The following is a 27,450-nucleotide window of genomic DNA, read 5'->3' as shown; positions in this document are numbered from 1 at the left end:
CGCTGGGTCTGGACAGGAGCCGCTGGGGCAGATCAACAGGGTCAAGATGGCCACACACAAGGCCTCCTAGTGGTTTACTATGAACTGAAAGCCGGAGCATCCTCCAGCAGACTCATAAAAACAATGGACCACTTTTGCAAAATCCAATCCACATGAGGGAACTCTCCAGGCTCACCAGGCGGGCTGCAGGAAAATCCTGAACAAATGTTCAGGGTGCTGCGCTGAGACACAGCCCCGAGAGGAAATTAAATGCTAACCACAGGCACCTTGAGGGAGAAGAGACCCCAGAGTCAGGGGACCATCCCATAGACATCAAAACAGCAGCCTGGAGAACCCAAAGGGTTGGCCCAGAGGCACACAACAGCTAGTTAGTGGGAAAATGCGCTAAAAAGATGCAGTCTGGGACTGACAAGTTTCCCAGAGTCAACCTCCTCTCACTCCCGCAGGGATCCTCACCCCACTTCACCATCATACAGGAAAACTCTCACTTTGTGTATAAGGTCTTTGACCCAACACTCTCCTCCTAGAAACATGTTCTATAGACATGGTCACAGGGCAGCAAAATACATGCAAGATGATTCAACTGTAGTCCTGTGTGTTATATCTAAGACTAGAAAGGACTTATGTGTCCACAAACTGGAAGCTGGTCTGATAACATACAATGGGATACAGCTATGAAGAAGAACAAGGCACCGGGGCTTCCCTGGTGGCACACTGGTTAAGAATCCACCTGCTGATGCAGGGGACACAGGTTCAAGCCCTGGGCCAGCAAGATCCCACATGCCACGGAGCAACTGAGCCCATGTACCACAACTACTGAGCCCATGTGCCACAATTATTGAAGTCCACGTGCCTAGAGCCCGTGCTTTGCAACAAGAGAAGCCACAGCAATGAGAAGCCCACACACTGCAACAAAGAGTAGCCCCCACTCACCCCAACCAGAGAAAGCCTGCATGCAGCAACAAAGACCCAACACAGCCAAAAATAAATAAATAATTTTTTTTTTTTTTTTTTTTTTTTAAGAAAAAGGCACCTCTAGACAAACTGACATATGACAATCTCTAAGCTTCTGCATCACATTAAAAGAGCAACACATGAAAACACCACTGGCATTTTTCACAGAATTAAAACAAATAATTTTAAAATTTGTATGAGAACACAAAAGAACAGCCAAAACAATCTTGAGAAAGAGGAATGGAGCTAGAGGAATCACACTCCCTGACTTTGGACTATACTGCAAAGCTACAGTAATTAAATCTGTATGGTGCTGACACAAACACAGACACATAGATCAATGGAACAGGATAGAGAGCCCAGAAATAAGCCAATGCACTTATGGTCAATTAATCTATGACAAAGGAGGCAAGTATATACAATGGAGAAAAGACAATCTCTTTGATAAGTGGTGCTGAGAAAACTGGACAGCTACCTGTAAAAGAATGAAATTAGAACATTCTCTAATACCATATACAAAAAAGTGAGGCATGTCTAGTATACCATTAACAGACCAACAGACACAGACCAAGAAAGATGAATTGGTTTGGGGGCAGGGGAGTTCCTCTTTGTTTGGTTTGGTTTATTTTTTTTAATTTTTGGGTTTCTTTTTGAAAAAGATGTTTTTATATATATTCATATTATTACAAGCCTAAAATATTCCTGGTTGAACACAAAAGTACAAGCTCTTAATGGGGACCAGTGGTTGCCTCAGGGGAGGAGAACTTGCAGGGAATAGGGGAGGGATTATTTTCCACCATGTGCCCTTGTGTACTTTATTTATCATGTGTCTGGACTACCTTATCAAAATAATGAAACTTTTAAAAAGTAGTTAGAAGGTTCACTGTCACCAAAAAAAGCAGCAGGTGCAAACCAAAGACAGTGATGAGCAAGTGACAGAGATTTGATTCAGGATATAAAAAATGTCCCCAGGTGGATAAACTTGGAGCCGATCGTCGTGGGCCTGCAGATCCCAGGAAGGAGTTTGGGATTTGTTCTACATGTATCTAACAAACCCAAATAACTCTTCTGAAGTGTCAGAGGATGAGTGTTTAAGCAAAGTGTTTGAGGGGCTCAAAGGAGATGTGTCCCAGAAGAAATGGCACCCAGCCAGGCAAAAATGGAAAGACAAGGTTTTGATTTTGCATGTATTGTTCAGTTTGTGGACAGACTTCGAAAGAGGAGAGCACATGAGGAAAAGTCAGGCCAGTGGAAAGCTAGGAACATGTCTGGTGGAAAAACAAGTACTGTTGATTTCTGAACAACACAGGGGTTGGGGCTTCAGCCTCACCCCCCACCACAGTTGAAAATACATGTACTGCTGTCTCTGCCTCAAAAACAAAGGTACTGAAAAAGGACTCATCCAAGGGCAGGAAACTGAAGCAGTCTGGAGAGAATCAGGATTCAAACCCTAGTTTTTGTGATTCCACATACTGTGATCTGTAATCGAACACAACTTTTCCCCTCACTTAAAGACTAGTAAAATGAAAATACAGGTACTCCATTGAAAAAAATCCATGTGTAAGTGGACAACAGCAGCTCCAAAACGTGTTCTTCAAGGGTCAACTGTAGTGTGTCGGTTTCTCAATGGAGCATTTTGGCAGGGACGGCTCCCCCCTCATTGCAAGGACAACCTTAGCCCCCTCCCACCCGCTGCCATCAATGCTTCCAAACACTGTGACAACCAAAAGCACCACACACACTTCCCAACCCCTTCCAGGATTGGTACTAGCCTCCTGGAGCACCGCAGAGCTTCAGCACGGGCCACAGTGGACGAAACCCAGCACCCAGCCCACACCCAGTCAACCTCTGGGGCCAGAAAGGGCTCCAGCTTCTTCCACCATGGTGTAAGTCATCCACCTGTGGCTGAGATGCCCTAAGATGATGGTTCGGCAAGTGCTATCTCCACACTAGCAGCAGCAGCACCACCACCTACGAATTCGCTAGGAATGCACATTCTCAGGCTCCAAGTCATTGCTACAGAATAAGAAACTGGAGGAGGGCCCAGCGATCTGGGGTTTAACCAGCCCGGAGGATTCGGGTGCCCACGAGTTTGAGATGCTCTAGGGTGTGTGTTTGGAGGATGCAATCTGATTTCTCCAGCCTAGAGAAAGCTCCTCTCCTTCCTCATCGATACCTGTAGGGATTGGTTCCGGACTCCAGGAAACAGAAGTCAAGCAAGGAGGCAAGCAGAAAGGATGAAAACAGCCAAACACATGACCCCAGGCGACTCTCTCTACTTTCTCAGAGCCTCAGGGACACAGTTGTAAAATGGGAGGAGAGGTGGAGAAAGGTACCAGACCAATTCTTACCTGGAGCCCATGAAAGTGCTTCAGGGCCCCATGATCCATGTGCCACGCTTCTGTATGTGGATGCAATTTCTTGGGAAGTGGGGCCACAGCCTACTTCACCTTCTCACAGGCGACATCAACTCTAAAGATTAAAAAACTACAGGGTCAGAGGATCGTAAAGTCTCTTTTAACTTTACAATTCTCTAATCCCATGTGAACGAAGGGGGTAAAAAATCACTAGAAGTGAATATACTCAGAAGTCGTTGAGTGTTGAGGAGACAGTTTTACCTAAGGCCACCAGGAAACAAAAGGGCAGCAGGGTCTAACTCAGTGAGAGGAGGGGTCTGCCCCAAGGCTTCCCACACCTAAGAGGATCCTCAACCTTCTAGTCTGAGCAAAACAGAAAAACCCTGATTCCATTCCTGGTTACAAACACACCAACTCCCTCCAGAGTTAATGAGCATTCAGTGGCTGTATCCAAGGGGCAGAAATTTAATAGATTCCAAACAACAGACACATCTGTCAACAGCAGAGGCTTTCACTGAAGCCTCTTAGAGAGAAAAATTGAGAAATGCCGGCTGGATTCAGTGTCCTTCTGAGATATGAGACAGCAGGCCAGCGGCATTCCAACTTAAAAACCAACCCACTCCAGTGGAGGCTAGGCCTCTGCTGGTGATAGAATGATGGGTGGGAACCTTGCTGTAGTCATGGTAACAAAGCTGCCTTGAGGACCTTTTCCAGAAAGCTGAGTCAAAGGTTTCTTTTTTTTTTTGGTTTTTTCTTCTCCTCTCTTTAATGATTTAATTCTGACAGGGACGTATTTCCAAATGCATTTCATGTATAAATTTGAGTGATGACACAGCCACTGTACAGTGAATCACCAGGGACATGGTTCACCCTTGATCTGAAAGACCTTCCTGGCAAGTAGCAGGACCTGGGATGCCATGGGACTGGCCCACCCCCATTCCCCCCAAAATAAGTCTTGTTCTGAAGGAGTTAACGTGGGCGAGGGAGTGGAGCGGCCTAGAAGAAAAGGCCAGAGCAGTGACTCAGGAAAACAGCTCTCAGCATTCCCCTCCTATGACATTTCACTGAAATCTTAATAACGCGGCGAGGTCTACTGGGTTTTAGGAACCAAGCATGTGACGTCATCCTCCCCAAACCTGTGTCCTGTGAAAGGCCAGAAATAATCCCACTCAGTCCTTCCCAGATGCCCGTTGACTTAGGGGATGCCTTCCTTCAAGATAACTCGGCCTCTGAGCTTTCCTGAGCCGCGCGTATTAACAGCTAAGACGTTCTTGTATTGCACACAATACAGCAGGTCCTGTTCAAAACACCTTTCACATCCTGCCCTCTAGGTCACCACCCAAGATCCCACAAGTGGTCGGGCTGGGGTCTGAATCCAGGCAGTGCGGCTCCGAGGCCCACGGGTGGCCTCACTCCAGGGAGAGGCTTGTCTCAGCTCTGCAGCCCAAAGACTTCCTAATTCAGGGTCTCTGTTTGAAGAGTACATTCTCATTTTGCCTTTTTTCCTTTCTCAGCTGCAGAAGGTGGGATGTGGGGGTTAGGGAGCTCCAGAAACCAAGAGAAAGGTGGGAAATCGTGGCATGTCACTTGCTGACGATGCACATTGTTTCTCCCAAAGGCAGTTCCCAGGAAGCACATTCACCTCCCAACCTTCACTGGTGGCACCACAGCCGGGTCTACACCATGAAGTAGGCCATCTCCCCTCCCCCAACACTCCTTCCCAATGTCCACCCATCCAGGCCAGGCATCCCCGCCCCCACCCACATCCGGCCCCTGAGTCACAGCACTCGCCCTACTCCAGAGTCTAGGAAATGACACACCAATTACAGGGAATTGTCTTTTCCGGAGAGGGAACGGGTCCCAGCTGAAGGCCAGGCTCTTCCCCTGGAGGACCGGTCCTGTGATGTGTTTTTATGGGCGTTAAATTTTCCTTGATGATGTCAATGGCAAGATGGACAGGGGCTGAATGAAAAGAGACTCTCGGCTAACACGCCTGGACCAGCAGCCAAGGCCACAGAAGAGGGTGACCAACCACCGGCTGGCTGGAGGTGGACGGTCTCAGGCAAACCCAGACAAGCTGGGCACCCTACACTGAAGTCAGGCCGGGTGGCAGAGGATACAGAGTGGTCAGGATCTGGTCCTGCTGCCACCGTGCAGTGTGGCCTTAAGCAAGCTCCTTAACCTCTCTGTGCCTCCACTCTTCCATCACATGGAGACAGTGGTACCCTGTGGAGTTATCCACAGATTAAATGAGTTAATTCATGTGATGCTCTTAGTGTAATACCTGGCAGAGAGGAAGCACTCAATAAACAGTAGCTATTTTTTTTTTAAAGCAACACACATTCCTCTTACTTCCCCTCCTTCCCCTCCTCCTCCTCCATCATCCCTCTCCAAAAGCAGAGCTGATTTCTCCGAGGAGTATATTAAATCAATGCCACAAGTTCAGTTACTAAAACGCCAGCCTATACAAAGTGAAGCCGGGAATCAGCCCGGGACACGATTTCTCCACGTCCATCAGACCATGCAGGGTCCAGGTTTCCTCCTGTAACAGCAAAGGCAGGGCAGGAGCAGAGGCCTGTGCAGGCTTGGCCACGACGACACGTGCAGTAACTGCCAGATCAGGCCATGGCCTCCTCCTCTCCCCAGGGCCGCCTCCTCCTCTCCCGGGGAGCAGCAAGGCCCAGCGCAGTTCTTCATTTCAAAGCATTCCCCAAAGACACAGAGCAGGTACCTTAACAGACCTCCCGCCCCAGGAATCTTAGGGCCCTCTCCAGCCAGTAATTACATCCTAATGAGACAAAAGGCCGGAATTTCCTCCAGGCCTGGGAGCAGAAAGGAGAGGAATCAGGCGCAAAGCATGGGGGTGGGGAGGGGGCAACATTTTTCTTGCCGCAGAGAATGTCCAAGCCACGAGGAACACGTGAGCGACAGAAACCTCAGGCGAACAGTCTGCTGACTCGGAACATCTCCTGGACCCACAGACGGTGGAAGACAAGGCCGCAGCCTGGGCCTCCCCGGGAAAGGCTGCACGGGCCTAGGCTGGGCTCCTAAAAGGTCTCCCGCGTGTGACTGTGAACTTCCAGATCAGGAAAAGGAGGGCTGGAATGCGGATGAGGCAGTGGGAGGAAGGGGGTCGTTCTCAACTTGGGGGAGTTGTCACTGTACCAGGAATCCGGGTACCGCGGAGGCCAAGCGAGCAAGGGGCAGGTGTAACCCTGGGAAGGGGTGCTTACCTGCCATCGAGAAAGCTCTGCTGTTCTGAGGGCCTAGCCTCTCTTTTAAAGAGAACAGAGGCTCACACACGGCACACATTCCTGCTTCCGGATCCTCAGCAGCCTCTCCCAGGGGGAGGAGGAAGCAGCAGAGCCGACAGGCTAAGAGTCACCACTTACCAGGCCGACCAGCGGGGCCAGGACAGCCTCGCCTCCCTGCAATCAGGCAGCCGGAGGCCCGGCAACATGCCTTCGTGTCCCTGGGCCTTCGGCTCTAATTTATCACCCTCGGCAGACAGCAGCTCGGCTGAGCTGAAGATCAGTGCGAGCACCAAAGAGCCATTTATTTCGCTGATGCGAATAAACACAACAAAGTGCAGTGGTTCTGCTCGCCGGAGTGAGCGTATCAGGAGGGGCGTGGGGTGGGGGCGGGGGGATGAAGTTGGGGTGGTTTGCATTTTGAAGGTGTTTTTCAGTAATTGCTTCCAATTATCTTTAGTTCTGATGTGCCTCTCCCACAAATGAGAAAACCATCTTCCCACTAGACACGGACTCAGTCTCCCCCCGCCCCCCCACCGCATCCCTCTCCTTCTCTCTCCCCCTCCCTCCCTTATTCTCTCCCTCTCCCCCCCTTCCATCTCCCATCTCTCTCTCTCTCTCTCTTCCCTTCTCTCCCAATAATGCATAAGTGGTGATTAATGGACACATTCATATGTAAAAGATGAACTTCCAAACTCTCCTGGCAAGACAGAAATTGCTTCCATCGAGGGAGAAGAGGCTGATTTACAAATGAATTCACTGTTTAGCCCTCAACATCTAGAGGCAATTGCCACCACGCAGCCTTTTATCCCCCCCGCCCCTCAGCTGGGATGAAGCCTTCTGGAAAAAACGACAACATCTCAACAGGAATTTCCTGGTTCCAGAATGCCAAGCTCGTTTAGTCTTTGCAGAGAGGGGGAGGCCGGGCCCATCTCCCTACCAGAAAAACCGCTGCGCCCCACCCACCTCCTCAGCAGGCCCAGGCCCAGAAGGCTTGCGACTGACGTCTGTACATCTCTGAGGCCCTGAAAACTCCGCCAAATCACCACAAAGAAAATGTGGAGAAACCAGTTGCCTTTGGCCTTTACAGCGTCGCTGGCAGAGGAGCAAGCTCGCAGGAGGCGCTGGTTCTAGTGGCTGAAGCCCATGTGCATTATTTATCGAGGCTGCAGGGACTCAGCTCAGGTTCTGGAGAGCTCAGGTGCTGGTGGGTGGCTTTCAAATTGCAATGGGGAATTGCAGCATCAGAGGGCCAATTCCGAAACAAAAAAGACGGCGAGCAGCAGCTGAAGCAGCGACGTGGGCTGGAGAAGAAGGGGGGATGAAGAGGCTGCAGGCAAGGGGGCAGATGAAGGAAGGGGTGCAGCCGCTGGTAACCAGGCAACGTTCCTCCCACGCCCTGGGCGGGGTCTGGCCTCTAAAAGTCACCTTAACGAAGACAAAGAAAATTCTCAAGGAAGACAGCAGGGAAGAAGCGACAGGCCCTTTTTTTTGGCGGAATCAAAGATTTTTAGGCCCAGAATGTCACCCAAATCACCCTGGTCAAAAGGATGCTAAACATCACCTGAATCTGGAGGCCCCGGGGCTTACCAGCCCACAGAAGGATGAATTAGCGCAGCCACTGCCACACATCTTAGATGGAAGACAAAGATGAGAAGTAACTGCAGTGTCATCCACGGGGGCCTGACATGCAGACATAAAATGAAGCAGAGAAGGAATCACGTCTTTACGTACTGGCGCGGGGCAAAATCCAAGTGAAAAAAGGCCAGAAATAGAACCTGGGTGAAAGAAACAGGAGCTGCGTGGGCTCTGGGTTTGCAAAGGCCTGAAGGAACACCCAGGAAATCAGCCAGCACTGAACTCCTCTTTGAATTCTTTCTGATCCCGGTCACGTAGTTAACTATTTAAGGTATTTTTAAATGGCTATGGGGAGAAAGGGATGATCACAGCAAGATTTATGGGACTCTCACTACAGGCCAGGGACCACGTCTGCATCCCCAGCCCCCCCCCCCCGCCCCCCCAACCCCGGCACACAGGAGGAATTCAGAACATCCCCCACCCCCTGCCAAACCCTCACCACTGCCCCGGCTTAGAGGCCTCAGGTGTCTAGAACTGTGAAAAACAGTGCTTCTCAACCCAGGCCCCACAGGGACACTTGGCAATGTCTGGAGACACTTTTGGTTGTCACAACTGGCACCTACTGGGTAGAGTCCAGGGATGCTGCTTAACACTGCACACTGCACAGGACAACAGCCCCCACCCCCCACCCAAGAGAACGATCAGGCCCAGGAAACGTCAACAGCACCCGATGTTGAGAAACCCGCATGGTAAAGAAACGTCCAGCGAGCTGCCAGGCAGGTCTAGCCCTGTGTCAATACACCACCCACAGAGCATTCTGCATCCATTAAGAAGGAAAATGATGCCTTATGGTTCACCTGGCGGCCCTGACTTCAGGTTTCAAAGGGAAGAAAACAATGGGACCAGTCAGTCAACAAATAGTCACTAAGCAACTCCTAGACATCTGGGCTCCCTGGGAAATTACCCAGGGAAGGACCCTGCCCCCCATGGGAGAGCAGCCAGAAACAAATAATAGCAATAACAGCTATCTTTATCACGTCTCACCTGTCACACACGGTTCTCGATACAAACGTCAATTGACTTACTTCTCACCGCAGTTCTAGGAGGAGGTGGGGCCAGAGACGCCTCATTTTATTCACGAGGAAACTGAGGCCCAGAGAAAAAGAAGCACACGAGGAAGTGGCCAGTACACAAAGAATGACGACAGAATATAGTCAATCTAGAAACACTGAATAAGAAACTGATTACAGATGGACAAAAAGCTGAGCAGGACAAATTCCAGGAATCTGTGAATGCATATAGGGGAGAGGGTGTAGCCAGGAAAATATCCCTCCTCTTTTCCTTCTCAAACTGGGCTCATGTGATGCACAGCTAATGTTTACTAAGAAGCTACTTTACGAATCCTCCCCCCAAATCCCATGAGGTAAGGATGGGTTTTTGTGGTTGTTTTTTGTTGTTGTTTGTTTTGTCGCACCACACGGCATGTGCAAATTCCCCAACCAGGGATCGAACCCGTGCCCCCAGCAGTGGAAGCGCGGAGTCTTAACCACTGGACCACCAGGGAAGTCCAAGGATGGTGTTTTTGTACCCATTCCATAGGTGACGCTCAGAGAGGCAAAATCATCTGTGGCCTTAAGGCACACAAGTCAAAGTAGCATGCTGGGGACTCCATCACAGCTGAGTCCCAATCCAAAGCTCTCCAAACCAGTCAAGTGACTTCCCTGGGATCTGGGGTGCCACCTTGTAATTCTCCATCACTAAGGGCATGTTTGGTGCCGACCAAAGTCAACACAATCCTGTTGTTCAGTATGTGGGCTCCACAGCCACACCACCAGGTCTGAATCCAAACCCTATCAACTGCCTGCTGTGTGTTCTTCAGCAAGTTACTTAGCCTCTCTGTGCCTCAGTCAATTCAGCTGTAACTGTTAGACTCTTCCTTAAATGGCTGCTAGGAATAAAGGAGGCAATGCATGCACAGTGAACAGCTCATCAAAGCACCACCAGTTATTACTGATAGGTAATTCTCCTGTGGGGAAGGAGGCGCCAGGGCAGAGAAAAGACATTAACTCTGAAATCTCAAACCAGTTTCCCCAAATTATTTTGCATCTTCACCTTGATTTGTGCCCGATTAGCCCTTCCCAGCCAGTTTCTGCAAAGGGTTCACCAATGGGAAATACAAACTTTCACAGTAAGTCCTCCCAGGCTGGCACAAGTTCAACCAAGCCAGCCTCAAAATCCCCTCAGGGCTCAGGATTTCCTCCCAGATTAAAGCAGAAGCACCAGGTGGTGGCCCACAGGCCCAGCCCTACCCTTCCGGATTGACCTTCCACCCCAGGACGCCTCCTAATGCCCTCTCCTCCCTACTCAAACGAGGCTCAAGAAGCCTGGGAGAGAGCCCGCCTCAGAATCCTCGCAACCTGCAACGTGCATGAAGAATGCGGAACCTGGCAGGGTAGGATGGAGGCATGGAACTGCTTCCTCCCCCGCCCACCCTCACGTCTGCCTGTTCCCTTTAGGTCCACCTTCACAGATGCCACCTTGATCCGAGTCCTGGGACTATTCACTTGCCCTTGCTCAGCCTTCTTCAAACCTAAATAAAATAAGCAGTCCCATACTTAAAACCCACGAGGACTTCCCGGGTGGTCCAGTGGCTAAGACTCTGGGCTCCCAATGCAGGGAGTCCAGGTTCGATCCCTGGTCAGGGAACTAGATCCCACATGCCGCAACTAAAGTTCCCACATGCCGCAACTAAGACCCGGTGCAGCCAGCTAAATAGTTAATTAATTAATTAATTAATTAAGAAACCCGCACAGGGGCTTACTGTAGGCACACCCAGCATCTTATCAAGACCTACCACGCCCCGAGGAACCTGGCCCCGCCCACCTTTTCTCCTCCTGTCACTCAACCCTAACCACAGCCCCTAACAAGCCAAGCTCTTTTGTCCTTGCTGACTTCCATCTAGAACGTTCTATGCCCAATCTTTCCACAGTTGGCAACTTCAACGTTTGGCTTAAATGTCACCTCCGCAGAGAAGCCTTCCCTGACCACCCCAGTCTCCAGCCCTCTTACTGTATCATCTTAAAGCAGGTTTTTTTCCCCCTTTCTTTGTGGTCATCTCTAGCTGAAAACTGTCACAACTTATTTTCTTTTTTTGCTGGTTTGCTTGTTTACTGTGTCTCCTCCAGAATGTGAACTTGATCTCAGTTTTTCTGACTTTCTTTGCTGTAGCCCAATGCCTGACACACGGTCTGGCTCAGAGGCAGCCCCCAAACAGACCCCTGACCAGCCAAATGAGGTGTGATCACTGGAAACTCCAGTTTTTCTTCCCAGGTTTAAGAATTTGTCCCAGCAAACCAAGACAGCCGGAGGGTTGTGAAGTGGACAGGGAAGGTTACACAAAAGGGAGCCTGGCCATTCCAGGGTCGGAAAGAAACTAGAGGAGGAAATTCCCTTTTCAACAGGTACTCAGCCATTCTCATTTCTGGCCTAAAGAGCCCATTTCCCCCAAAGTAGGGGATTAAGTGAGGATTTATATCCTGAATGTGATGGGGCCTTGCAGCTATACACAATTACTGAGAAACCAAAGGGGGAAAACTCAGGAGGGTTTTCTCAGGCCACTCATTTCCTAACTCTCTCCATTCTTCTTGGGGAGAGCTATTGTTTCAGAATGATTTAGTGTTAGAAAAGAGGAATGACTTTCTCCAGGGAAAACACACTCCCCACTGGGAGACTACCCACTGGGAGACCCCCGCACGGTGATGGCCATTTCACTAAATTTTTTAGTCCAACTTCTTTGTCCTTTTTCTTTCTTTTTTCTTTAACAGAATTTTTAATATTTAATTGTTTAATTTATTTGGCTGCATCCGGTCTTAGCTGAAGCACTCAAGATCTTTCGTTGCAGCACACGAGCTACTCTAGTTGCAACTTGTGGGCTCAGTTGCCCTGCATGTGGGATCTTAGTTCCCCGACCAGGGACCAGGGATGGAACCCGAATCCCCTGCATTGGACGGCAGATTCTTAAACACTGGACCACCAAGGAAGTCCCTTGCCCTTTTTCTTACCAGACCCTTTTAAGGCTTAGGTTCTCTTTTCCACACCTCCCTTAATGCTCGCCTGGATTGTCCAGCGCTGCCCCAGTAGGATAAAGGAGGGGCCCATCACACAGGCACTTATCCACGTGAAGCCAGCAATATGGGTTCAGCCTCAAAAAGGGAAAGTAAAAAAATCGCTTTTCAACTTCATCCTCTCTCCATCCCACTCAACAGGCATGCATCAAGAGAAATTAAATCTGCTCTTTTCTGTCTCCATCTTTGTTCCCTCAGGCTTCTCAGAGGGAAGCATCTCACCAGGCTTGAGGGGAGTCTAGATTTGAAAGACAGTTGTCAAGCAACTCTCAGCAACTACTAGTACACCTGGTCCCAACCCAAGAAAGTGCAGCCTGATTTGAAAGCTGGTCCCAACATTCCTGTGCCCCTACATTCCTGTGCGGGGATGGGGAGTTACTAGAGGCTGGTTAAGGAGGTGAAGGACAAAACCAGGTCAAGCCTTATTAGGCAGAAGGCCTGCATGACAGCTGATGAGATGAATCAGTGATGTAGAAGGGAAGCAAGCGCCCGGAAATCATCCAGGGAAACTGACAGCCATGGCCTGGGCCGGAGGTAGCCCACTGAAGGACCCCAGACTGAATCCAGCCCACCCACCCCTGGGTGATTCTTTTAAAATTTAAGTTAGTCGTCAACATTTAAAAATTGGGAGAAACTGCATTTAGAAATCCAGATTGCTAGCTTCTCTTTAAAGAAAATAAAAATAAATTTTAAAAAATCAAGATCCAGTCACACAAGGTCCCCATTTCCACATGATACAATCCTCCAGGCTGTTTCTCCCGCCCTTAGGATGGAACATGAAATTCCCCATTTGCTAAGGTTTCCATCATTCTTAACTGTCAAGATAATTAAATGTAACCTTGAAACTCCCTTCAAGGCAGAGTAAAGCAGAGTAGGGCAAGAAGGTAAAAAGAGGGATAAGAGATAAAGGATGTTTTACCAGAATGGCCAAGATCTAGACAGTTCAAGTCCAACATGGTATCTGTTTGTTTATATTTTTCTAAGAGGGAGGAAAAGTATAGATGAAAACATATCCAACTGTTAACGTAGGTTACCTGGCAGGGGATTTTTAACTTTTTTTTTTGTATACTTCGGCTTATTGCCAGGAGATGCACTGATTTTATTATGTGAAGGGAAAAGCCAATAAACCATTTTCCTCCCTTAATTACTTTCTATTTCTTGGGAGAGAGTCTTTATTCAAAAAGCATTTACTGAGCAGCTACTTACAAATCACTAGCCCCACCTTAAAGAGGTCTGAGAGACCTGGTCCCCTCACCTGTTTAGGCAAGAAGACACACAAGAAAATGAATTCAACAGCAGAGCATTTTGAAGGCCGGGGAGAGGGTGGCCCAGTACACTGCGGGCCAAGAATGTGCCAAGATGCCAAAGGGCCTGGCAGAAAGGCAGTTCAGTGTGGCCTGGATAATAAATGCCAACTTGGGAAGATGGGAAGATAGCTGTGTTCTCTCTTTGCAGAACTTCTCAAAAAAAAGAGCAGGCCCAGGAGAATCTAATCAAGTGAAACTTAAGACACCAACACACTAATGTTTTGAGCATGTTCTATGCTGTGCCAATCCGTGGCTAGGTGTTTCTACCAACTACATCCAGCATGACATGTTAATGTAAGAAAGCAGAAGTGCAGTGCTGTCCAACAGAACTTTCTATAATGATGACAACATTCTGTATCTGTGCTAATACTTGTGCAACCTCTGGGCACTTGCAATGTGGCTAGTGAAACTGAGGAAGCAATTTTTTTTTATTTTAATATGTATATTGAAACAGCCACACACAGCTACCTTATCAGACAAGCATAGCTACAGAAGCTCAATACATAACAGACAAGGGAGGAAGACCTGCAGGCAAGCAGGGCCCTTCAGAATCCTGCACCCATCCCTATTGCAGGGATCTGGTAGTAGCCTTCAAGTCGTAATGATCCGATGTCTAGAAATGTGTGCGTGAACTTGCCACCTTTAGCCTAGCCTGGAAATTCTCCAACCTTTAGGATGCATGAGAATGTCTGATCAGAGCTGATTACGGTCCTTTCCTGAGCACTTTAAGTGACTTTCCGGGGTGATTACTGTTTTTTTGGTTTTGTTTTGTTTTGTTTTTGGCCGCACCACACAGCTTGCGGGATCTTAGTTTCCCCAACTAGGGATTGAACCCGTGCCCTTGGCAGTGAAAACATGAAGTCCTAACCACTGGGCAGCCAGGGAATTCCCCTGGGTGATTTCGACTTTGGAAGCAAAAGGACTCCACTGTAGGAGGTATAAATGAAGGCTCTGAAAGAGGGGAGCCTGGGTCCCCGGGGATGTAGAGAAGGCAGGGGGAAGGCAGGTCCTCAGGGAGAGCTATATGGAAGGTTCTACAAAGGTGGGACCTGGCGAGGAGCAGGAGGGAACCGGGCACATCACAGAACCAACATTCAGGCCTGGCAGGCTGAATAGGAGGGCAGGTTCTGCAAGGACACTGACCGGAGCTTGGAACAGACAGAAGGAGAAGGGCCTTGAATCTCTGCTCCAGACTGGGGTCATCTTCAGAAGCCAGTGGCAAGTCAGCAAGACAGTCGCACTTGTGTTTGGTAAAGGGCCAATCAAAAGTGGTCTTAACACCTGGGGAAGGAAAGAAATCAGAGGGAAGGGGGCCATTTCAAAGAGTACTATGTCCCTGGGGGGAAAGAAAGCAGACAGGCCCACCAATCGTTTCAGAGAGAGCAGACATTTGAGCTTGGGTAGCTATTTCCAAGCATGCATGATGCTGGAAACAAAGCCATCCACTCTAGCTAAAAGGCTGCTTTTACTTCCTTCTCCAGGAGAAAAGTTCTACCCATCTGGTAGACAAAGTCTAGTCATTCACTCATCCGTTCAAAAGATATCGTGCACCAACTAGAACAGGCACAGTGGTAGTAAAACCAGCACAGGTGAAAATGAGATGCACAAAAACAAAAGGTAGGACCCACCCTCATTCGGAGCCTTAGCATCCAGTGGGGTAGAAGGTTAGGAGAGAAAAGAGAGGGGAGGATCTTTCTTTTGAGGACCTAGAAGATCAGTGTGGCTGGAGTAGAGAGAAAGGGGGACATGGAGGCAGGAGGCTGGAAAGGTAGGCAAGGCCCGCACATGAGCATTTTATGATTCTGAACTTCACCTTAAAAGCAGGAAGCAAGCCCTTAAGAATTTAAAGCAGGAAGTGACAGCCAGAAGAGATGTTCCTTTTAGAAAGATCGGCAGGTGGGGTGGATAGAGATGGGAGACCAATTAAAAAACTATTGCAATGCTAACTCACATATACGGAATCTAAAAATGGTACTGATGAACTCAGTGACAAGAACAAGGACGCAGATACAGAGAATGGACTGGAGAACTCGAGGTATGGGAGGGGGCGGGGGGTGAAGGGGAAGCTGAGACGAAGCGAGAGAGTAGCACAGACATATATATACTACCAACTGTAAAACAGATAGTCAGTGGGAAGTTGTTGTATAACAAAGGGAGTCCAACTCGAGGATGGAAGATGCCTTAGAGGACTGGGGCGGGGAGGGTGGGGGGGACTCGAGGTGGGGGGGAGTCAAGGAAGGGAGGGAATACGGGGATATGTGTATAAAAACAGATGATTGAACTAGGTGTACCCCCCAAAAAAATAATAAATAAATAAATAAATAAATAAACTATTGCGGGACTTCCCTGGTGGTCCAGTGGTTAAGACTCTAGGCTATCAATGCAGGGGGCCCAGGTTCAATCCCTGGTCAGGGAAGTAGATCCCACACGCCACAACGAAGATTCCACACAGGGAAGTAGATCCCACATAGGGAAGTAGATCCCACATGCCACAACGAAGACCGGGCGTAGCCAAATAAATAAATAAATATGAAAAAAAAAAGACTATTGCCGTTCACTGGTGATAACCTGAAGAGTGATATTTACAATATATTATTGTAAGTAAAGGACATAAAAAGGCAAAAGGACAGATGAACTGAGAATCAGTCCCACACCCCTGGCCTAGCCAACTGGCAGAATCCTGGCTTATTCTTCATGGTGGAGAAGCAGGTGTTTTGTTGGGGGCCGGGGGGGAAGCAGGAGGAAAGGTGGACAATGAAATCGATTTTGGACATGTTGAGTTTGAGACACCCACGAACAAGAGGTAGGGCGATCAGGGAGGCAGCTGGCCTTTGGCATCATGACTCAGGAAAAATCTAGGTTGGACGTAAACTATTTATGAGTTACAAAGCCACAGATGTGGGCGAGATCACCCAGGGAAAGCACGTGCTAGGGAAGATGAGAGAGCCAAACTTTCAGCAACTCCAACATTTAATGGAGGGGAGAAGAGAAAGAGCCAGGGAAATCAGAGGAAAACACCAAAAGACACACCTTCCAGGAGAAGAATGATCACCAATGTCCAACACCTCTGGTATATCAAGACACGTGAGTACTGACCACCCACTGGAGTCTACAGGAAGCCCAGCAATAACTGTTAACGTGGAGGGTCTGGGTGGAGGCCACCATGGAGCTGGCAGGACAAAGCAAGAGGTGAGGAAACCAAGACATGAGTAGACACTCCTCTTAAAAAGTCTAGGGACCTTCCTGGTGGTCCAGTGGCTAAGACTCCACACTCCCAATGTAGGGGGGCCCAGGTTCGATCCCTGGTCAGGGAACTAGATCCCGCATGCATGCCACAACTAAAGATCCTGCACATGGCAACAAAGATCCCACACGCCTCAACTAAGACCCCACACAGCCAAATAAATAAATTAAAAAAAAAAAAAAAAGAAGTTTGGCTTTGAGGAGGCCAGAAATAGGCGAACTGCTAGAAGGAAAGATGCAGGGTCAAGAGAGGAAGTGCAGAAGAGACCTGATATGTTCAAAAGCCTGTACATTCCTCAAAAGGTTAAACACGGAGCTACCCTATGACCCCACAACTCCACTCCTAGGTCTACACCCAAGAGAAATGAAGACGTACTTCCACACAAAAATTCGTTCACGAGTGTTCACAGCACTGTTCTTCATGATAGCCAAAAAGAGGAAACAGCTCAAAAGTCCATCAACAGATGAATGGGTAAAACAAAATATCATGATGGAATAAAGCAATGGAACGTTATTCAGCCACCAAAAGGAATCAAGAAGTGACATGTGCTACAAGGGGCATGAGGCTTAAAAACGGTATTCTACGTGAAAGAAGTCAGACACAAAAGCTCACACACTGAATGATTCCGTGTAGGTGAAATGTTCAAGATAAGCAAATCTAGAGAGGGAAACAGCAGATTAGCGGTTGTCAGGAGCTGGGGTAAAGGGGCAATGAATGCGGAATGACTGCTAATGGGTCTGGGGTTTCTTATCAGGGTGATGAAAATGTCCTAAAATTGACTGTGGAGATCATTGCACGATTCTGTGAAAGGATTAAAAAACCATGTTACTGTTCACTTTGAAATGCTGGATCTCTGGGTTCCAAGGAGAGCTGGAGGCAGATGGAGGGAAGGGGGAGGGGGAGAGGAGGGAGCGTGGGGAGGCCTGTAACACTGCACTCACCCCCACTCTGAGATGTGCCCTTGCAAACTTGCTCCCCTCAAATCAACAGTAAAGGGGCCTCCACAAAATGAAATAACTGCTCTTTGAAACTTTCAGGCAAAAAAAAAAAACAAAACAGTGCCAGGATCTCCAAAAGGCCTCAGACCTAGAACGTTAACTCTAGAGGCGTCTGGAGGAGGAAAGAAGTTCTTTTGAAACTACGGTTGAAAACAGTCCATTGTGGATCACAGTCTCCTGGAATAACTGTAGTCACATAAACATGTAACGTGGGTCAGGCTTCAAAAATGGGGCAAGAAGATGGTTTTTTGACAGACACTAGTCTGCCATCTTCTCGGCCTGCCGGCTTTCCAAATAAAGTTGTACTCCCTGCCTCAAAAAGAAAAGGGGGGCAGAGGGGTGACAAACGCAAGGTTTTCCACAAGTGAACCACAAGGATAAACTGCATGGATGGTGCCGACAGGATTCCGTGAACAGATGCACAGATGCTCTGCTGGCGAAGAGAAGGTAGAAGGGTTCTCATTTGGAAAGCCGTATCCGACATCCTCAGAGTTCCGGGATATTTTAGACCTTGTTGGGAGAGGAACAATCTGGTACTTATCTTAAGTCGCAAATCAATTCCTTCCATTGCACAGTACACGGATGGCACTTCTTGGGCTGGAGGAGATGTAGAAGAGCCAAAATAGAGTTAAAAATACTGATGCTCATTTTTGAAAAGAAAAATTCTCAGTACTTCCGCCTCACACTGCGATTTAAGAGTGTTTATGGTTATATTTTCTTTAAGAGTTTCCTTGGGGAAAAAAAAAAGACAGACGGTCTCTATCTCATAGCCGTCCTCATAAACAATCCCTTTGTGAAACGGTCTTAATTTACATACAACAGTGAGAACAAGGATCCAGTACTAATTAAGGTCTGGGGCTGGTTAGCAAATTGCTGTAATTGTATCTTCTCGAGCATCCTGTCTCAGAAAACATATCCATACCCAGGCAAATCTCAGCAAGAATGATACTGTTCAAGATTTTAACATCTTGGGCTTTCGCTGCATCTGTGCATGGTTTCCAAGTGGCTCGTTCCCTTGTGCGGGTGACATTACACAGACGTTTTTAAAAATGGTTTCAGCTTCGGCAGCCTGGCATCCGCACAGCACGATCTTTACTGCAAAATGCACACGCAGCAGGGTCAAGATGCAAGCAGCCCAGACAGGGAAGCCTTTGTATGGAGATGTGAGCTCCCAGCATCCATCACTTTTCAGTCCCTGCCCTTGGAGGAGCTTGTTCTGACTCCTGCATCTTGTGGCCAAAACCCTGCAATGAACTGTGCTGTGTTCAATCTCATACGGAGAATCCAAACCCACAACGCTCCGCCACTTGTGACCCAGAGATGTGTTCTGTTGGGTTCATGCATGATCTTTCAGAAACTGGGCTGCATGGATCACATGTCTAAATCAGGCATTTTTACGGGGGGGGGGGAAATAAAATCCCAGCTGGCAACACCAAGGGAGCCATATTCCTGCCCCTGCTGGTCAGCAATCAGATGGAGGCACCCTCCCCCTTTAAGACAGATACTCTCCCACTCACCAAAGGCCCCAGCACCCCTGGATGCCAGCTACACTCACTGGTCCACCTACTGGCCCGTGCAGACATCTTACCTGGGATCCGTGGAGTAGAGCTCAAGACAGTACAAAGGTTTAAAATCAAAGATAAGGGACTTCCCTGGTGGTCCAGTGGGTAAGACTCCATGCATCCAACACAGGGAGCCCAGGGTTCTATCCCTGGTCAGGGAACTAGATCCCATATGCATGCCGCAGCTAATAAGCCACATGCCACAACTAAGAAGCCCGCATGCAGCAATTAAAAGATCCCACATGCCGCCATGAAGAGCCAGTGCAGTCAAAATAAATAAATTTTTAAAAATGAAATAAAAAAATAAAATCAAAGATAAAACCTGACTCCAGTTCTCCACTTTGCCACTTCAGCAATCCCTCTGAGCCTCAGTTTCCTGAACTATAAAATGGGAATACCAACACAACTGTAACAGGGCATTTTTATGAATCAAATGAAGTAATCTGCATATAATACCAGCACCTAGAAAGTACTCAGAAAATATCAGCAAAGCAAACACACTTGACACCTGAACGGTACTTCCAAGTTTTGCTTGAGCATCTTTCAGCAGATCATTACCCCTGGACACAAATGTCAACCTGACGTCTTGAAAGTGCGAAAGCTTTGTCTCTGGAGAACTAAAATGCTCCAGTAAATACCAAGGCTGGCATCGTGGCAATGACTCACTTGGGAATTACTCAGTTTATAAGTGAGTATGTGTCAGGGGGAAGAGGGCAGACAAACTGAAATTTAGTTAGAGAACCTGAAAGGTCGTACAAACTAGACGTAGGAACAGAATTAAAGAATTCTGAGCCAATTATTGTCAAGAGTTCCTAAGTTTCTCAAGTGTAGTACAGTTCAGGGCCTCTTCTCCACCCACAAGTAGGAAATGATTTTGCCAGCGACCCAAGATGCCTGGTGGTCACCTCATCCTCTTTTGAGGAATTCTCTCTTCCCCAGTGGGGGCAATGTTGGTGGGTCCAAGTGTGCAGATACCAGCCCTTCCCAGGCCAAAGGGCAGAAACGTGACACTAGGTAAGGGATTCTCCCTGGGGACTTTGCCCTACTGATCCTGAGGAGGCTATACACTAGCTTCACTCCCCAGAGCAGCCCTGAGCCTCCAGTCATTCCCTCAACCCCATGAGCCAACCCACCACCTTCCAGGCCATCCCCTTCCTGCTCCAATTAACCACAGCTGGTTTCCATTACTCATGACCAAAGAACCCTGATCGGACGGTATCAGGTGGGAGGTGAAGCCTTAAATTTCCCAAAACACAACAAAAGCAGGCTAGACGAACAAGTACATGTTCACGGAGCCCACACCATCACTACGTGGATTTTGAACAATTAGGACTGAGACAGAGAGAAGCCTCCACCCCAGCCTTTGCAAGCGGGTCACATTTGGACCAGGCTGACCTCAGCTCTCAGAATCCCAGCAACCCAGTATCACAACTCCAGGCCTTTCTTTGCATATGTGATTCCCTCACCTAACCCAAGAGGCTCTATTAGAAAGGTTCCCAAGACACAGAAGCAGCCAGGCACCTGGCCATCTGATGACCCTGGAAGATGGAAGCTCACCTCCACACAAAGAAACCTATCCAAGGCAGTTCCTGGGGAGAGAGGAAGGTCTCCCTCAAAAACAGGTGACCCCCTCCCTTCATGATTCCCCACCAGAACGGGGGCTCCAAAGGCCCTGAGTAAATCAGTCCAAATGCTGCAGACCAGCTTCCTTCAAATGTCTCAGAGGACAGGATGCCTGTCCTGAGCCTGCCTGCTGGGTTGCCCTACATAATTTTTTTTTAATTGAAGTACAATTTTTTTATTGATTTACCATTTTATATCAATTTCAGGTATACAGCATATCAATTCAGTATTTTTGTAGATTATACTCCATTAAGTTATTACAAAATAATGACTGTCATTCCCTGTGCTGTACAATATATCCTTATTGCTTAGCTATTTTATACATAGTAGTCATACATGGTAATCTCAATCCCATACCCCTACCTTGTCCCTCCCCACTTCCCTCTCCCCACTGATAACCACTAGTTTGTTTTCTATATCTGTGAGCCTGTTTCTGTTTTGCTATACACATTTGTTTTATTTTTTTAGATTCCACATGTAAGTGACATCATACAATATTTGTCTTTGACGTATCTCGCTACGCGTAATATTCTCTAGGTCCATCCATGTTGCTGCAAATGGCAGAATTTCATTCCTTTTTATAGCTGAGTAATATTCCATTGTATATATACATCTTCTTTATCCCTTCATCTGTTGATAGACAGGTTGCTTCCATATCTTACCTACTGTAAATAGTGCTGCTATGAACACTGGGGTGCATGTGTCTTTCTGAATTACTTTTTTTTTACATACACACACACACACACACACACACAGCCCCAAGAGTGGAGTTGCTGCACCATGGTAGTTCTATTTCCAGTTTTTTGAGGAACCTCCATACTGTTTTCCATAGCGGCTTCACCAATTTACCTTCCCACCAATAGTGCACAAGGGTTCCCTTTTCTCCACACCCTCACCAACACGCGTTACTTGTAGACTTTTTGGTGATAGCCATCCAGACAGGTATGAGGTGATCTCTTATTGCTGTTTTGATTTGCATTTCTCTGATGATTAGTGATGCTGAGCATCTTTTTATGTGCCTGTTGGCCATCTATATGTCTTCTTTGGGAAAATGTCTATTCAGGTCTTCAGCCCATTTTTTGATTGGGTTGTTTGTTTTTTTGATATTGAGCTGTGCAAACTGTTTATATATTTTGGATAATACAGTTCTTCGTTAACTATCTCCATGCCCTCTTCCTAGAGGTTAGAAGCAGGGAAAGTAGCAGAATTTGGTGAGCAGGGCTTCTACCTGATAGGCTTAGCAACACAAGCGCAACCTCCGCATCTGATTCTAATCATGGTTAACATTTCTGAGCACTCGCCACATCCCAGGCACTGTTCTGGGTGCTCTGCACATGTGAACAAATTTAATCTCCATCATAACCCTCTATTTTTACCATCCCCATGTAAAAAGGGGAAACTGAGCCACAAAGAATAGCCCCGCTAGACAGAGGGCAGCCAGCATGCAAACCCAGGGAGTCTGACTCTAGAAGCCAGGTTTTCTTAAACTTCCATGCCATCCTGCCTCTCAAATGGAAGGGAGAGGGTGACCATGGTGGGGTAGGGCCCAGAAAGAGAAGGAGCCCAACAACAAACAAATAAATAAAAGTATAAGATCATGGACAAGGGCTATGAAAAGCCTTCTGGAATGCCACGAATGTTCAACTAACTTGATCTGGGCCGTGGTTCTACAAGTGTATACACGTGTTAAAGTTCGTCAAGCTGAACACTGAGCATAAGATTTTAAATGGTAGCGAATGGGGACTTCCTAGGTGGCACAGTGTTTAAGAATCCGCCTGCCAATGCAGGGCACATGGGTTCAATCCCTGCTCCAGGAAGCTCCCACATGCCGCAGAGCAACTAAGCCTGTGTGCCTTTAAAAAAACAAAAAAAAAACAAAAAGTAAATGGTAGAGAACGGCAGATGGTAGAAGCCACTTTCTCATTGTGGGAGTGGGAAGTTACAGATGAGTAAGGGGAGAAGGCTGGAATGGTAATAGATCAGAACTGGAGACAAGTGTATGAACTCAATTTAACATAGAAACAGAAATATTTATAGATATGTGTATACATGTGGGTTTCTATGAACATATATGTTTCTTCACTCTGTCAGCTGAGAGGACCTAGAAGCAAAGACACCTCAGTAGCAATGAGCACCTCCAGCACCCAGCTCTTGGTTTCTAAGGCCATTCTCCAATAAGCACCAGGGGCCTCAGGGAAATGGCTAACTCTAGGGCTGTAGCAGAAAATATACAAGATGAGCCTAGAGCATCGAGAAGAGCCTAGAGCATTTGTGCAGTGGCAAAGACAGTGTTCAATCAATCAACCAACCAACAATGATGTCCAAAGGACACAGAAGCCAACTGAAAGTGCTCCCAGTGGCCAAAGCTAGAACTTGAGCAACAAAATAAGTAGTACTGAACTATAACGCAAAGCACAAAACAGCTGAGTGCTTGCTGATATAAATGGCTGAACAAATAAATGAGAGGAACAAGACAAACCTCCCATATAGAAGAATACAAAATAATTCATGTGGATACTCTGGCCTTCGGGAGGTGGAGCGTGGCTCCCCACACTCTGTTAAGTGTGGGCCAGGCACTGTGACTTACTTCCAAAGAGGAAGGGGAGAAACCTGACAAACACTCCCTTGGTTGAGTGATCAAGGTCAACATCACCAGTGATAAATCGTGTTCATAACACATACCCTTGACGTGATGTGATGAGAATGGCACTTTAAGTTCTTCCTTTCAAAAACCCTGAATTCTGGTCTACTCCAGTCCAACCATGAGAAAAGTATCAGGTAAACCCCAAATGAGGATCATCCTACAAAAAACGTGACCAGTTCTCCGCCAAACTAGCAAAGTATCAAAAACAAGGAAAGTCTAACAAACTGTTACAGCCAAGAGGGCTCTTAAGGAGACATCAAAGCTAACTGTCCTGTGGGATCCTGGGTGGCGTCCTGGAACAGAAAAGGGATCTTGGTGGAAAAACTAAGGAAATCTGAACAAAGCATGACCTTTAGTTGGTAATAACACACCGACTTCATTAATTGGGACAAATGGACCAGACCAATGTATGGTGTCAATAACAAGGGAAAAACCGTAACTCTGTGTGTATGTCTCTGTGTGTAACTGTGTGTGTGCGCACGTGTGCGTGCGCGTGGGTAGGGGGGTGATATGGGCACACTGCACTAGCTTCGCAACTTAACTAGAAATCTAAAGCTGCTCTAAAATTAGAAGTTTATTTTTAAAAATATAACAGAAAATGATGGAATGGCTCCCGTGGACTGGGGGGCCACCGAAGGCCTCCCTGAGGAGCTGTGGGCTGAGAAGAACCTGAGATGAGAACTAGGCAGCAGGACACAGGGCGGCATTCTCAGCAAAAGGCCCCCAGGAGAGGACGGAGGAGAGGGAGGTCGGGGAGCTCGACTGGGGTCAGGTGCACAGAATGTCACAAGGTAAACAAAAGTGAAGGAAGTTGAAGGGGTCAAGCCAGGCAGGTCGGTCACAGTGACTTCAGACAGGAGCCTGAGGGCACTGGAAGGTCAGTGGAGAGACTCAGCAGGATGAGACGACTCTGGTGGACGTGTTTTCCAAGCTCGCCCTGGTTGCTGTCACGGGAGGATGGGGTGGGGCAGTTGAGAAAGACGGACAGTGATGACCCCAGGGTGGTCACACCTCGGACCGCCCAGACACAGAGGTGAAGGGCTAGGAGCACTCAGGAAACTGAAAGAAGACAAGAAGCAGGGTCTCCACACTCAAGGGGAAGAGAAGAGGGGTCTCCACACACAGAAGCAAGCACCTGAGCAGAGCAGCCAGGCCTCCTGCCCTGCGGACGGTCCCTGATTCTGACCCTTTTGGAGAAGTCTCCACGACAGGGCTCCTGAGCCTTCCAGGCACCAAATGCTCGGGAAGGATATGCCTCCCTGGAGTCAGAGGCTCGGCTCAGTTCGATCCCACCCTACACTTTCTACCTGGGAGACCATACCACTTGGAGCCTCAGTTTGCTCATCTGCAAAATGGGAACGCCACCTCCCAACTCTTCCCAGGTAAGAAAAGGCTTCTGGACCCTACAAGTGCAGACTTCACAAATGCAGCCTTCACAAATGCTGCCAGTGAGTATTATTTTTACCAGAGAAGCCCAAGGTGGACGGAATCTTAGAATCTGATCTGACAGCCCGTTTTACAGATAAGAAAACAGAGGAGCAGAGCCAGAAAGTGTCCAACTGAGCGGCAGAACAAGGACAAAGAGCCTGGCTCCCAGCTCCCATTCTCTGGGCTCCCTTCTCCCAGCAGGGGGGCTGGGACCTGCTTCCCCATCAGCAACTGTCTCCAAACACCTCTTTTCAGAATCCCCCCATGGCTCTCCTCACCATCACAGGTGCTGCTGGCCCAGCCTGGGCTGGCTGAGGGCTGTGCTGAAGGGGAGCAGCCCTCGGACTGGGCCCTCCCTCCCTCCCTCCCAATATCATCTCCCCGCCCCTCAGGCACTGGCCACCCACCAGGGCAGCCTGGCCTGACCACCTGAGGGGCCTCCCCTCCTCTCTGAACCAGGCCCAGCCCCCATCAGGCAGGCCAGGCCCAAACAACAGCCAGCTCCTGCTTCCCAGGTCACAGCCACCACTATCTGGCCCTCATCTTTGCCCAGAATGACATGCTGTCTTATAAAAATCCTCAGAAAGCTCTGTTGTCTCAGACGCCTTTGCGGAGCCACTTTTTGTGAAGCTCTTGAGCTGGATGGGAGTCTTTCTGGCTGAGTCTGTACTCACCCTCTGTCTAGCTCTTCCCACCTCCCCCAGAACCCAGCACAGGTAGTCAGTGACTTGTTGAAGGAATAACAATACCGTGGTACAATCACTAAGTTTGGAGACAAGCATTTTCATCAACCAAAGAGGTGAAAAATGCTCCAGCAGCTCATTTCTAAAAGCACCCTGAATGCAAACATGAGTAACTGCTTCCTTGCAGGAAACCTCCTAAAATCTCACACAGACCAAACAAAAAATACCAATGCCTCAATTAGAAGATCTTTGAAGAGCTCTAATACAGGACCCTGAATAGAAGCACACACCATGTTTACTCTGATTTGCACAATTTTGTCCTACATGCAAACACAGGCCCCAGCATTCCAGGAAGTCCTAACAACTCTTCCCTTTAATCTCTAACCAAGACCACCGTTTCCCAAGGAAGTGGGTCACCTTCGTTCCACCTCTGCGATTCCAAAGAGGCCAGTTATTAAAATCAGAAACCTAGCAGCAGCTGGAGACTCCAGTTGCTTCTAGAACATGCTTTATTTGAATTGATTCCCGAAAGTCACCCTGCAGAGAGCTAGCCAGCCACCCTCGGTCATGACACACGCACGTAAAATTTACTGTCGGGACAATTCCCGACAGGTTGGAACACCTACACAGACATGCAGGGGAAAGAAAATCAAGAGGAGATTTCTCTATAAATGAAGTTCATCCTTCAAAGGTGCCAACCTCTCAAAATCGGAGGAGTGTTACAACCTCAGCTCGTAAGCCACACTTGACTGCACTACAACAACAAGAAAAAGAAATTCCAATTTCCTTCTCTGCTCTGGAATAGATAATACAAGATTTTTACTTACCTTTGGAGCGAGTAGAGATATCCATGCCCTCTATCACCTCCTGTTCTGTTTTTATTTCCTCTTCAGCCAAGCTGAAACAGAGCAAATTATGTTCACGTTTAGGTAGACTGAGAACTTGCCCCATGGGGGCAGTTATCTAGAAGTTTTAACAACAAACCCACATTTTCCTGACAATCCCCCATCCTTAGGCAATGGTAGGGGGAAAGAAGCCCACAACTGATTTCAAACAAAGTGTTAAGATTCCTATATGAGTTTTTTTAAACACTAGCTTGTTCTTTAAGTCAAATTACTATTCCAGTTGTCATGCTATTGGAAGATGCAAAAGGCTTTTTTAAGACACACAATTACAATCTACCCCCATGGACCAATGAAAACCCAGCCTTCAAGTAAGTAAGTTTCTTATTGTTAACACTGGGTTCAGCTTGGAGGTGGTTTTCGGGGTAAGTGGAGTTCTGATCTCTGAGTTCTACAAGGCAAAGAGTATCTTCCCAGACCTCCCAGCTAAGTCTTACAATTTCCCAATGAGGCAGGAACCCGAAAAAATATATAGGTTAAACTACAATGCAGAAAAATATGCCCAGGCTAGAAGCAAAAGACCTGGTCTCAAAACATTCAAACCACCAGCATTTAGCCCAGGAATTAGGACTGGGGTCTCCACACTCCCAACCCCTGGGTTATTTCCTCTCAGTTGCAGGCATGACTTATAGAAAGCATTTCAGCACTCTTTTGAGCTGTGACTAATTATCCCCCACCACAAAAGTGGAATGAGGAAGGATTATTTAAAAGACAGGCTGAGAGCTGGGGGTTGGGATAAGAAGCAGGGAAAACAGGCCCCTCTGGGCCATCCACAAGAATCTTCTCGTCCTCTCT

At 47.9% G+C, this 27,450-nt stretch overlaps 1 protein-coding gene and 1 non-coding gene across 22 annotated transcripts in view; one reads left to right on the top strand and one right to left on the bottom strand.

Annotated features, from left to right (window-relative positions):
* Window positions 1-27,450, bottom strand: part of ZMYND8 (zinc finger MYND-type containing 8) — a 114,635-nt gene that overhangs the window by 78,136 nt on the left and 9,049 nt on the right. For 18 of the 21 annotated variants that reach the window (XR_009048350.1, XM_057701263.1, XM_057701271.1 and 15 more), the window contains one exon: window positions 26,581-26,651. Coding sequence is in view for 18 of the 21 variants with exons in the window: in XM_057701263.1 (XP_057557246.1) it covers window positions 26,581-26,651 (71 nt within the window). In the remaining 3 variants the exon portion in view is untranslated. Of the gene's footprint in view, window positions 1-3,305; window positions 3,427-6,544; window positions 6,655-26,580; window positions 26,652-27,450 lie in introns of those variants that run through there. The other 3 variants (XM_057701280.1, XM_057701281.1, XM_057701265.1) reach the window with 3 other exon arrangements.
* On the top strand, window positions 15,915-15,987 carry TRNAD-AUC (transfer RNA aspartic acid (anticodon AUC)). The gene has a single exon. It is a non-coding gene; the product is annotated as a tRNA-Asp (tRNA).

Source organism: Hippopotamus amphibius, chromosome 12 (assembly GCF_030028045.1).
Source record: "Hippopotamus amphibius kiboko isolate mHipAmp2 chromosome 12, mHipAmp2.hap2, whole genome shotgun sequence".
Lineage (NCBI taxonomy): Eukaryota > Metazoa > Chordata > Mammalia > Artiodactyla > Hippopotamidae > Hippopotamus > Hippopotamus amphibius.
Note: the sequence above shows the minus strand (reverse complement) of the source record. Positions and strands in the feature narration are given on the sequence as shown.